This window comes from Neoarius graeffei, chromosome 14 (genome assembly GCF_027579695.1).
Source record: "Neoarius graeffei isolate fNeoGra1 chromosome 14, fNeoGra1.pri, whole genome shotgun sequence".
NCBI classification, from domain to species: domain Eukaryota; kingdom Metazoa; phylum Chordata; class Actinopteri; order Siluriformes; family Ariidae; genus Neoarius; species Neoarius graeffei.
In genome coordinates, this window is record NC_083582.1 from 53214097 (window position 1) to 53227271 (window position 13175).

A 13175-nucleotide genomic window follows, 5' to 3' on the forward strand; every position below is an offset into this window, starting at 1 on the left:
CTCCTTCCAACATGCTCTGCATCTCTTCTCAGGATGTGCCCATACCATCTCAGTCTCATCTCTCGCCACATGTGCTGTCCCTCTGATGTGCTCATTCCTTATCCTGTCCAACCTCCCATCATAAACCTTAACATCCTCAACTCTGCCACCTCCAACTTTGCCTCCTGTCTCTTCGTTAAGGGTCCGGTCTCCAATCCATACATCATAGCTGGTCTCACTACTGTCTTATACATCTTACCTTTCACTTTTGCTGGGACTTTATCACAAATGACTCCCAAAATCCTTCTCCAACTGCTCCACCCTGCCTGCACTCTCTTTCTCACCTCACTATTGCAGCCCCCATTTTCCTGCACAGTACTTGAATTCACCAACTTTACATCTACTCCTTGCATCTTCACGACACTTTCATCCCTATTCTCATTGATGCACATGTATTCTGTTTTGCTACTGCTCACCTTCAAATCTGGACTAACTAATATACATATTCATAACCAGAACCACTTACTCACTACAAGTCACTCATTACAACCTTCTAGGAAAGTCAAAGCTCCTTCTTCTTCGTTTCAGCTGAATTATTCATGATATATTGAGCTAAGTGCTTTTCCATATCCTACTCTACAGTGTCTACTTCATCATGCAGGAAATTAGACGCAAAACGTCTTTCATGAAGAAGCAACAAGCTTAAACTCTCAGCACATCAGTCAGTCACTGAGAGGAAGCTTTAACCCACAATTCTCACCTCTATTTACTGAAGTGTTTCCCACAGATCTAAAGTCAGATAATTTTATTTGATATGATCAATTTGGGCCGGCGAGGGCCTTTCTGTGCGGAGTTTGCATGTTCTCCCCGTGTCCGTGTGGGTTTCCTCTGGGTGCTCCGGTTTCCCCCACAGTCCAAAGACATGCAGGTTAGGTTAACTGGTGACTCTAAATTGACCGTAGGTGTGAATGAGAGTGTGAATGGTTGTCTGTGTCTATGTGTCAGCCCTGTGATGACCTGGCAACTTGTCCAGGGTGTACCCCACCTTTTGCTCGTAGTCAGCTGGGATAGGCTCCAGCTTGCCTGTAGAACAGGATAAAGCGGCTAGAGATAATGAGATGAGATGATCAAATTGAGAACACATTTCATACCATAAACCTATAATTAACAGTTATTCCACGAAATCGAGTCGTACATGAGCTGATAGCCGACGAGGCATGGAGCACTGAGTTGGCTATAAGCCATGTATGACAAAACTGAAAGGAATAACTGTTTTATTCTATCCACATTCACTGGATTTTGAGAAACTGAGCATTTTTATTTTTTGCAAATTCAATAAATAAAAACTTTATACAAAATAATTTCTGCTTAGACTGTAAACAAACCTGCGATAGGACAGTAGCAATTTGGGAAAAATGCGATAATTCTTGAAAAATAAAAGATACATTCTTACCATCAAATACTTTTATTCTATATTTTGTTGCTTTCTTTTTTTGTATTTTTTGGGGTTTTGTTTTCAAGTAGAGTTTTTATTTCGTCCTCCACTGTTTCAACAACATACTCCGCCATTTTGTTTTTCTCTACTCACAGTATATGAGCTGATAGCCTAGTAGTAGCCAATCAGAGCACACGATTATATGCAATATCTTAAATGCAAATGAAGTCAATAAATAGCAGTTGCTTTCAAACATTCCATTGTTGTGTCACTGTAACTGGAGTGGAATACTTTAATGCAAATCTCTCCCTTTTCACCTTTTTTTTTGTGTGTGTGTCAGATTTTAACATGCCATAAGTTTACTTGAGGCTAAGAAACATGCAAAAGGATATTTCAGTTCAGGAAAATCTGTAGTTTTCAGAACTACATAGGCTTTGAGTATGAAAATGGCAAAATTTCACAATATATTATTATAATCAGGTTTCAATATGATTGCATAAATTTCCTAGGACTGGATTAATGCAATTCATCATTCCTCATTATCCAGTGATGTACTTAAATATTCACTGTCAGAAATAGGGGTACAGTAGGAGCCTATTTCTGTTCTTAAAAGGTACAACGTACACCGATGTACCCCCTAGGGCTCATTATTGGACCTCAAGGTAACCATGTGTTCCTTTTTAGGGCCAAAAGGTACATATGTATTCCCAAGCAGTATATAAAAGATACAAAATAAGTACCTTGGAGGGTTCTACCCCTAAAGGTACAATAAGGTACTTCATTTTCTGAGAGTGTAGATACTCTTTATACTATCTCTCACATCCATTTGCTACTGTAGGTGATTCACTTCTTATCTTTCTAGATATGGTTTGTAACTTGAACAGACCTGGTAAGCTGCAAAAATAGGTTTGATAAGCCTCATATTTTTTCACGAATTCCCAGCTTAAAATGCCAACCCAAGATATCTTAGAAGGCTTATATCCAAATACAATGTCAACTGCATTATCTGTTCTTTAATATGAATTTTAAACCCATTATCAGACATGTTTTTTCCTCAGACAAGCTTCTATTATCATACACACTTACAGTGCACTTAACACACTAATGTACATGTTCATGCCTCATCCCAGAATGTTCAGAGTTCTCCAGTTCAAATAGCACTTTCAGCTTCAAGCCCATCTGTTTATTAAAAAAAAAAAAAAAACCCAGTCCCATTTCCATAGAATGGAAACATGTGTTTCTTACTTTATCTATATACTTCAAACTGTTCAACAATACAATATATGGCCAAAAGTACATAGGCACTTACCCATCACACTATGTGCTTATTGAGCATTCCAGAGTTTGTCCTTCCTTTGGTGTTAGAATAGTCTCCATTCTTCTAGGAAGGCTTTATGCTATATTTTGGAACGTGCTGTGGGAATATGTGCCAATTCACAATTCAAGCACATTAGTCCAGTCAGATACTGACCTCAGGTCAGGGGTGCAGTTGGCATTCTAAATCAGTCCCAAGTGTTCAGAATGGTTGAGGTCAGAGCTCGTACAGGACACTCAAGTTCTTCCATATTAGTCTTGGCAAACCATGTCTTTATAGACCCAGCTTTGCATAGGGGCATGGTCATGCTGGAACAGGTTTGGGGCCTCTTCGTTCCAGTGAAGGGAAATCTTAATGCTGCAGTATACAAAGATGTTCTAAGACAATAGTGTGCTTCCAACTTTGTAGCAACAGTTTGGGGAAGGTCTACACACTTTTTGCCATATGGCTCAGAATATACAGCACCACTCAAAAGTTTGGACACACATTCATAGTAACGAGTAAATAAGTGTGTCCAAACTTTTGACTGATACTGTATTCTCAAACAATTGCTTGAGAAATATCACACCAGTAGGTGGCGGTAATGCTTCAAGGTTTCCACAGTAACAAAAAAGGCCAGAAAAACACAAACTTAACGTGTTTATTCAAAATATTTGCCCTGTTAACACAAAGCATATTATTAAAATGCAATTAAAGTGAAGTGGTGGTGATATTCCCACACATTTGGCACCAAAAGCCTACTATTAAAAAAAAAAAAAATCACTGATGCACCATAGCACAAAGCATATGACAAAATGTGCACGCACTCCGTCATTTATTACACAGCTCCCTTTATAATAACTCACTCAATATCCAAACTCTAATTTTCTAACGGGTCAATATCTTAGGGCGATTAGGAAAAAGTACTTCTGTGCAACACAACACACTGAAGTAATTTTAAATAAATCACAAGTCAGTTATGATTTTAACATTAGGTTTTATTCACTAAAGATAATTAAAAATAATTTCCTGAAACAAACATTTCAATGCCTGGTCCATATAAAAGTCTACAGAGACAGGCTATATATACACATATCTACAAACTTCCCCCACTCCAAATGAGTCCATTGCCTGAAAGAGATCAAATTAAGGAGAAATGGAAACAAGTGTGTCTTGTGAAAAGCAATAACAGAAGTGACGTCTTTACTCTCTTCATTCTTCACCCATAGCAGACTGCATGATCTGTCCTCTTTTCAACTTCACAGCTTCTTCAAATTTGTCAATAGCCTGGTTGCACATCTTTTTCTATTTATTCGAAACAAAACAGAACAAACAGGGGAAAAAAAAAGATTAACACGAGACTGCCTTTCAATTTCATTTTTTTTTTTTAAAAAGTGAAATTTAGGTCCCTCTGAAATTTGGTCATTGTGAGGCGTTTATTTCTATAATACCTCACAAAATATCAGGCCATTCTGTGGCTGGGAAATTAACTTGAAGGGATTCTTTAGCAAATAAATGTGCATGAAGCAGGCAATTTCATACAGTCAGGCAGACAGAGGAAGTCCATGTGCGCATGCGCAGGTTCACCTTTGACCGTGCACCAAGTTACATTCTGTTGCTAAATGAACAGCTGGTCACATCGAGGTGCTCGCTGACCGCCGATATTTATTAGGCGTCCTGAGTTTCCTTTCCATCGCAACATAACGGCTTCTCACTTTCCGTTACCGTAGTCGGTCTTTCACATTTCATTCGCACACTCATGTCCTCGGGCGGCACGGTGGTGTAGTGGTTAGCGCTGTCGCCTCACAGCAAGAAGGTCCTGGGTTCAAGCCCCGGGGCCGGCGAGGGCCTTTCTGTGTGGAGTTTGCATGTTCTCCCCGTGTCTGCGTGGGTTTCCTCCGGGTGCTCCGGTTTCCCCCACAGTCCAAAGACATGCAGGTTAGGTTAACTGGTGACTCTAAATTGAGCGTAGGTGTGAATGTGAATGATTGTCTGTGTCTATGTGTCAGCCCTGTGATGACCTGGCGACTTGTCCAGGGTGTACCCCGCCTTTCACCCGTAGTCAGCTGGGATAGGCTCCAGCTTGCCTGCGACCCTGTAGAAGGATAAAGCGGCTAGAGATAATGAGATGAGACTCATGTCCTCCATTTTTCACTTCCATTTCAAATTTGTACCCCGTGATGCCTTGCGTGAATGGGGAAAGCCCACCACATGATGCGTGACACAGTATCTTGAACTAGGTCATGAAGCAGGAGGAAAAAAAAAAAAAAAAAAAATTTCAGGCCACCCAGCCCCAAATTCATTGTTCTATTTAAAAAACAAAAACAAACAAACAAAAAAAACACCACTTGTAAGTCTGTGATTCGAATTCAGTAGCTTTTGGTCTACTAAACAAAAATAATTGGGTGTCAGGGAAAAAAGTCTTATGACCTAAACTTGAAAAATCTGAAAGAAGAAACCTTTGTCACATGCACAGTGAGATTCATCCTCTGCATTCAACCCATCTGAAGCAGTGAACACATGCACACACCCAGAGCAGTGGGCAGCCATATGACAGCATCCAGGGAGCAGTTAGGTACCTTGCTCAAGGGCACTTCAGCCCAAGGCCACCCCATGTTAACCTAACTGCATGTCTTTGGACTGTGGGGGAAACTGGAGCACATGGAGGAAACCCACAGAGACACAGTGAGAACATGCAAACTCCACACAGAAAGGCCCCCGCCGGCCGCTGGGCTCGAATCCAGAACCTTCTTGCTGTGAGGCGACAGTGCTAACCACTACACCACCATGCCGCAGTCTACCTTTAATTTAAACTCCATTGTATTTTAAACCTAGTGCAGAGGATTGCGTGTGTCCTGTAACAGTAATACACAGCACTGCAGCAGGGATATAGGGGTGAAACAGGCAGGAAAGATGTACAAGTCATAAACCATCAGCCAATCAGGAAAGAACAAACAGTTCAGGACTGAAGGAATTTTAGTATTTTTTCACTTACTGAATAGCTTTCTAATTTGGCAGGAAGCTAGTGAATAAAAGAAAATCAGCGAGTTATCCTTTCTGTGGAATGTGTATCGTTATCCAGAAATACCAATAGTAGCAACTAACAGTTGTGTTTAATGGTTTGTGCAGATAGCGGTTTTTGCATGTTTCTCTATTTTTATACTCCAAACTTGGTCAGGACCAGTGTCAACTAATGAATCATGGTGTATATTTAATGCTTTGTTTTAGCTAGAAGAGCACACTGGTGCAGTGGGTAAGGTTACCCTGGAACAGCTAGACGGTAGTATCTGCTTAGATCCCCAGCTGAGGTTACTGTCAGTATGGGGCTTTGCATGTTCTCCCTGTCCAGTTGGGTTTCACCTAATTTATTGGCTACTTCACTTTAATTGCAGAGCTCTCGCCCATGCAGATAGACACAAGCCAACAGAGCAGCCTGCTGAGAAGTGCAGGTTTTGTGCTTCAGTCTGATACTCAGCAACACTGATGTGCACAACTTTAATTTAAAAAAAATAAATAAATCATGCTTCTGTAATAAATGAAGTGATTAACACAATACTTGGACTTTTGGCGTCATTATTTAGGCATACTACCTAGTATGCATTATGTAGTTTGGGACACAACCTTAAATTGAATCTAAAACTTAACACTTGTGTAAGGTAGGAGGTGACGGAGGAGTCTCACTCAGCATAGATTATAAAATGAGCATGGTTTCACAGACACCCACTCAAGGGTAGGGACTGGGGAAAAAGTAGGCCACCCACCCCTAATTCAAGAGGTTTAACTAAAAAAAAAAAAAAAAAAAAAAGTCATGATGTAGAGAGAGACCAAACTGCTCATATAGATTCAACATCAACCTTAGCAAGATTCAGGATGATTTAAACCAGTAGATTGTGCTTTTAGCCACTTTCAACCCATAAAACTCTGTTTTTCAAAAAGGTAATTGTCAGTATTAAACACCAGCATTGATGCATTTCATCACAGTCATTTAGTTTACGCTGAAGAAAGCGAACAACAGAATTAGGAAAAAAGGTACACGTCAATACACACTTCATCTGTATTGTTTAAAAAAAAACAAAACAAAAAAAAACCCACACTAGCACCTAAAATGATTCACTCCAAAAGCATTAAAAGTGTTTGCAGCAACTGTCAGGGTACTCAACACAACAGCTGCCTTTTTTTTTTTTTTTTAAATAAAGAAAAAAAAAAAAACGGTAGATGGTTACATGGGTGTTATTGCAGGTAAATGTCTGCACTGAAACTGCATAAAGACTGGTTTAGGGAGTGTGTACATTTTTGAAAGAACATGCAACATCCATTAGGTTCTTATGCAGAACAGTACAAGCATGAACAAATGTCAAATGATACATCTATGCAGCATTATTTTGTGATCATTCTGCTTTGATCATGTATGCAAGCAACACATTCTCTAGCTGTATTGTGCGTTTATAGTAGGTATGTGACCACTGAAACTGATAGATGCCTTTTTCTGAGAAGTTGACACTGTGCTTAAACTATAATCTGCCATCGTTAATGTACAAATGTGGTATTGAACAAAGTGGTTTAGCAGAGTTTCTGCTAGAATTTCACCCATAAAGGTCTTGCATAACATCTTAAAAAGGTGTAGTGTATATTGTAGGACTATGAAAAGTGTGACAGATACCGATTTATGACCATACAACGTAGCACAATATTAAATTGCTTTTATAAGTCTTTAAGGGGGCGGTACGGTGGTGTAGTGGTTAGCGCTGTCGCCTCACAGCAAGAAGGTCCGGGTTCGAGCCCCGTGGCCGGCGAGGGCCTTTCTGTGCGGAGTTTGCATGTTCCCCCATGGGTTTCCTCCGGGTGCTCCGGTTTCCCCCACAGTCCAAAGACATGCAGGTTAGGTTAACTGGTGACTCTAAGTTGACTGTAGGTGTGAATGTGAATGGTTGTCTGTGTCTATATGTGTCAGCCCTGTGATGACCTGGCGACTTGTCCAGGGTGTACCCCACCTTTCGCCCGTAGTCAGCTGGGATAGGCTCCAGCTTACCTGCGACCCTGTAGAACAGGATAAAGCAGCTACAGATAATGAGATAAGTCTTTAAACAAAAACAGGGCGGCACGGTGGTGTAGTGGTTAGCACGGTCGCCTCACAGCAAGAAGGTTCCGGGTTGGAACCCAACGGCCGGCGAGGGCCTTTCTGTGTGGAGTTTGCATGTTCTCCCAGTGTCAGCGTGGGTTTCCTCTGGGTGCTCCGGTTTCCTCCACAATCCAAAGACATGCAGTTAGGTTGATGTGGGGTGGCCTTGAGCAAGGTACCTGACCCCTGACTGCTCCCCAGGTGCTCTGGTGTGGCTGCCCACTAGGGGTGGGCAAAATTATCGATACGGCGATATATCGCGATACTTTGTCTTCCGATTCAATATCGATATTTTTTCAAATAATAAATCATGTTTCAGATGGGTTGTAAATCCAGTACGACTTCCGCACCTCCGCTCCGCAAGGTGTCACTGTGCCGCTACCTCACTGCAAGGCACTCTTCGTCTTCTCTTTTTTTCCCGGTGGTTGCAGTGAGGGGGGGGGGGGGGGGGGGGGGGGGGGGGAAAGCAAGCAAGCATGGCTGTTAACGTAAACCTAGAGACGCCGCCGAACTTTAAGGCAGATGTTTGGAGGTACTTTGGATTCCAAAGGAAAGGAGAAAAAAAAAAAAAGTGAGCTGGACAAAGAGTACGCACTCTGCAAAACCTGTTTCGCTCCAATTAGATATTCAGGTAACACAACAAACTTGCGAACTTACTTAGCATGACACCACCCCGACATATTAGCTGCTCTCAGGTAGTTCACCGCTTCAGATGGGTTAAATGCAGAGGATGAATTTCACTGTGCATGTGATGAATAAAGGTTTCCTTTTCTTCTTATACCAAATATTTGAAACAAACAAAAAAATCTCAGGTAGTTAGCGCTCTTCCTCAGTAAAGAACCTGTACCTGCTTTTTAATTCAAGGATTATTTTCCAGTATATCTGATATTTATCCTGCTCCAAGAACAGGCATGGTGAGTTTAGCTGTACTTTCATACTTACAATAATAAATTTCTGCCTCTCTTTCTGAAGCTTGAGAAACTCCTCCACAGTCAGACTCTCCACAGACTTCTTCAGTGCAATAAAACTGCAGCTGGGTGAATGTGCTTTATGCTCCTTTCTAAATTAAAAAAAAAAAAAAAGAAAAAAAAAAGATATATTAAAAGCAGCAACTACATGTAGAATGATTTCTTGATATTTAGGTTGCTAACAAAAGCCCCTTTGACATGCAGCCATACATCCTTTACATACCTCTGTATTCAAAATAAAATCTTAAGCCACACACATTTACACAAACATGTCTCAGATTAGTCAGACAGTAAATGGATTTCAGTATCTGACATAGTACACAAATAAGCTCTACACTTTATATTATATTATCATGGCAAAGTAGGTGGAAGCATTTACACTAGTACAGCGGTGGGAAATTTGTTTTTTCCTTACTACATTTATAAACAAAAAACTATTTTTACTAGTTACATTTCAAAACAGATTCATTACTCTATAATTGATAGAGTTTGGATTTAAGACGATTTCCTTTCCCCCTTCATTAAGTAGCACCATATAGATCAACAAATCTAAAGCACGTAGAAAAAGTGTAATACCCTAAACTATAAAAGGTAGGATTGTAACAAACCAGAGGAAAAACTGACTTTTAAAGGGGCTGGCTCATCTTCTCAGGATCCAGTTCATCGTTTGTTTTGAAAGCATGTGCCTGCTACTCTGCTAGCTCTCTGTGTTGCAAAACCTCTGCAAATTCACTGTTCACAATCCCTCCAAATCCCATCTCAAACTTTTTCCTTCATCAGTCATATGGGGAAATTTTGAATTTAATTTGCCTAATATTTTCTTTCCTTCGTGGCTGAAGCTGGCTCTGGTCCATTACAATAGAATAACCATAGTAAAACAATGGAACTTAGAATACAAAATTACTTTAACAGTTTATGATCCATGGTTTCGGATGTCACCATATTCTAGCTGACTGTTTTTCAAACAGTGGACTAATCGATGGATACAAAAAACAATTTGCGACTTGGTGCAGAGGCTTCTAGGAAGGGTGAGTCAGCTTGATTAAGAATTCTCAGTCTCTGCACTCCCCCCAAGCAGCCCAATCATTTTTGCCAGTAACTGGTCAGTATTGCCCCTTTTCCACCAAATCAGTTCCAGGGCTGGTTCGGGGCCAGTGCTTAGTTCGGAACCGGGTTTTCTGTTTCCACTGACAAAGAACTGGCTCTGGGGCCAGAAAAACCGGTTCCAGGCTAGCACCAACTCTTTGCTGGGCCAGAGGAAAGAACCGCTTATGTCAGGGGGGTGGCAGAGTTGTTAAGACCAACAATAGAGCAATTCCAGCGTTATGGACGTGACACTTGAACTCAAAATGGCAACAAATGACCCAGTGCATGTTTTATTGTCTCCCAGTATTTAAACAGGTGTTGCATATTTTAAGGCTGTACCATACTGGAGAAGTGATAGAACAAGAACAATTCCCATAGTACATCTAGGGTATGCCAGAAAATGCCAATAAAAGATACGTTATGGATGTGACAGAAAAAGTATCACTTTTCTTGGGTGACTGTACATTTTTATCAAACTCTGTGAAATCGTAAACCTAATGTCGAAATGGAGATATCCGTTTGATAGAGGGGTCCAAGGTGAATATTAAAAAAAATCTTTGTTTAAAATATTTTATATTTCATGCAGAGTTTCGGAAGGAAAAGTCAGCGTTATGGATGTGACGAAATTCCGTTATGGATGTGACACGTCTGAAATAGACATGGCATATGTTTAGAAAATCAGCAATTTAACCACCATAACCCTTTGAAAAACTCTCATATCAGCTAAAACTATCAAAAGTTCTTAAATAATATTTAGGATGGCTATTGTTTTGCTGTTTTGTGGATTTTAGCATACATTTCTGTGGCTTGTGGCAATAATATAGAATTGTACATGATCAAAGTTGATTTTAGCTTGGGTTTTACATTATAAGAAAGAAAGACTGACTGTGACATATTAGGTTGGTTACAAATTGGTTCAACTTATTCACATCTGTAAAATACAGGCCTAGGTGATATCTCTGGGAGTGGTTTTGATGTATTACATGTTGCTTTATTTTTGCATGGTGAGGTTGACATTTACATGGAATTGCCCAATAGCAAGACCGCGAAAGGTCGCCATTTTTAAGCGACGAGAAGCAGCAGCTGTACAAACGCAAAGTCATCCATTATTGTTGTTGCTGCTTCTTCTCCATGTTGTTGTTGCTTCGATGTTCGCACCAAGGTTTATGCAAACGCAGCGACGTAACTGACGTGGCTCCCCTTAGCACCCCGAGCTATGGAAAAGCAAACTGGTTCTCAGCTGGCTCACAAGTTGAACGAGTTGTGAACCAGCACTGGCCCCGAACCAGCCATGGAACTGATTTGGTGGAAAAGTGGTATATGTCGTTTAGGGAAGACAGTTCCAATTTGATTCTTTCCTGAAGGCCTGCTTTTACTTTCCTACTTTAAGCAGGCTTAAGAGTTTGTACAAATGTCAACTAAACCAGTAGTAGGGTTAATTATATTTTAAATCAGACACCTAAAAAGTTATTAAAAAAAAATCATTAGTACAAAAGGTTTCACGTTGAGCAGCACTGGAGATGGTCAGCATTACAAAGGCATGGTCAGTACCTACAATGAATATCAAGATTATCACAATAATGGTCACTCTTTGGCAGCGTTAGAAATTGTGAATGATGTTGCAATACTCACTCAGGATCATCTTCTGGTTCCCAGCCTTCCAGCTCTTTAAGACAGAAGAAACACTGTGCTACATCAGGACTGTTCTCAGAGGGCACGTGGATGAATCCTGCTTTAGCCATCTACAACAGGAAGAACTTTAAACCTTCAAGTGTAATCCTTCCAAAGCACTAACACATCTTAAAGCAAACAAAAACCCAATCAGTATATGCATAAATAAATAGTAAGTTACAGGTGAACCCATCAGACTTGTTGTTGTGGTGTTACTTACGTTCTCAGGAGTACAAACGCAGTCTTCCTGAAATGGCCAACCATCGAAAGTTAAAAGCCTGCTTTCATAAAAATACAGCGTTGTCGACTCGTCGTTAATGCGGTCCATATTTAAAAGGCAGCTAAGTAACTCGACGACTTTTCACAAAAACACACTACAGGTTAGCTAGAACAGTTTAAATTCCGAGCGAACGATTTCATTGGTTAAGCCAGACGCTTAACACGCATGCGCAGAAACACTGCGGGGGGCACAGCGACATCTAGTGGAGCTGATGCAAATACGTTTTAGTGACGTCAGTAAAATCGCTCAGCTTATTAGGACATAATAATAATAATAATAATAATAATAATAATAATAATAATAATAATAATAATAATGGACGCTGAATGGATACCAAATATAACGCACTGAGAGGTAATGATCAAACTGGCAAGATACAGGAGCCTAAAATGTTCACTTGTGGATTACTGTAACCTATAAAAGGAAACAAGTTAATAATCACTACCATAATGAAGATATTCATATAAAGAGAGAAAGATAAATTAGTCAAGTAGCAAAATGTACCACCGATATTCTTGTGTAACATGATGTCCAAGTCTTCTTGGAAAAAGAGAGTTAATTGGTTAAATAATATTTGACAACATGAGTTGGAAAAACATGTCAATAATCTAATAATATTTAATAATGTAATTTTTCATTTATGAATATAATCTTTTTTAAAAGTTATATTTTAATTTTCATTATCTCAAAACTAATCTAAATGGCCTAACTGCACTGATAATTTATGAAATTCACTTCAGTCACAGAGAGAGGTTTATTATTATTATTATTATTATTATTATTATGGGTGGCACGGTGTTGTAGTGGTTAGCGCTGTCGCCTCACAGCAAGAAGGTCCGGGTTCAAGCCCCGTGGCCGACGAGGGTCTTTCTGTGCGGAGTTTGCATGTTCTCCCCGTGTCTGCGTGGGTTTCCTCCGGGTGCTCCGGTTTCCCCCACAGTCCAAAGACATGCAGGTTAGGTTAACTGGTGACTCTAAATTGACCGTAGGTGTGAATGTGAGTGTGAATGGTTGTCTGTGTCTATGTGTCAGCCCTGTGATGACCTGGCGACTTGTCCAGGGTGTACCCCGCCTTTCGCCCGTAGTCAGCTGGGATAGGCTCCAGCTTGCCTGCGACCCTGTAGAAGGATAAAGCGGCTAGAGATAATGAGATGAGATGAGATATTTTAATTTTCATTATCTCAAAACTAATCTAAATGGCCTAACTGCACTGATAATTTATGAAATTCACTTCAGTCACAGAGAGAGGTTTATTATTATTATTATTATTATTATTATTATGGGTGGCACGTTGTTGCAGTGGTTAGCGCTGTCGCCTCACAGCAAGAAGGTCCGGGTTCAAG

At 40.3% G+C, this 13175-nt stretch overlaps 1 protein-coding gene across 1 annotated transcript; it reads right to left on the reverse strand.

The window, feature by feature from the left end:
- Positions 1-3685: 3685 nt before the first annotated feature.
- birc5a (baculoviral IAP repeat containing 5a) lies at positions 3686-11991 on the reverse strand. Its single transcript, XM_060939014.1, has 4 exons — positions 11773-11991; positions 11514-11623; positions 8770-8887; positions 3686-4013 (listed from the first exon to the last, which is right to left on the reverse strand). Exons 1-4 carry the CDS (start codon positions 11878-11880, stop codon positions 3921-3923), a joined length of 429 nt encoding a protein of 142 aa, XP_060794997.1. The 5' UTR covers positions 11881-11991; the 3' UTR covers positions 3686-3920.
- Positions 11992-13175: the final 1184 nt, after the last annotated feature.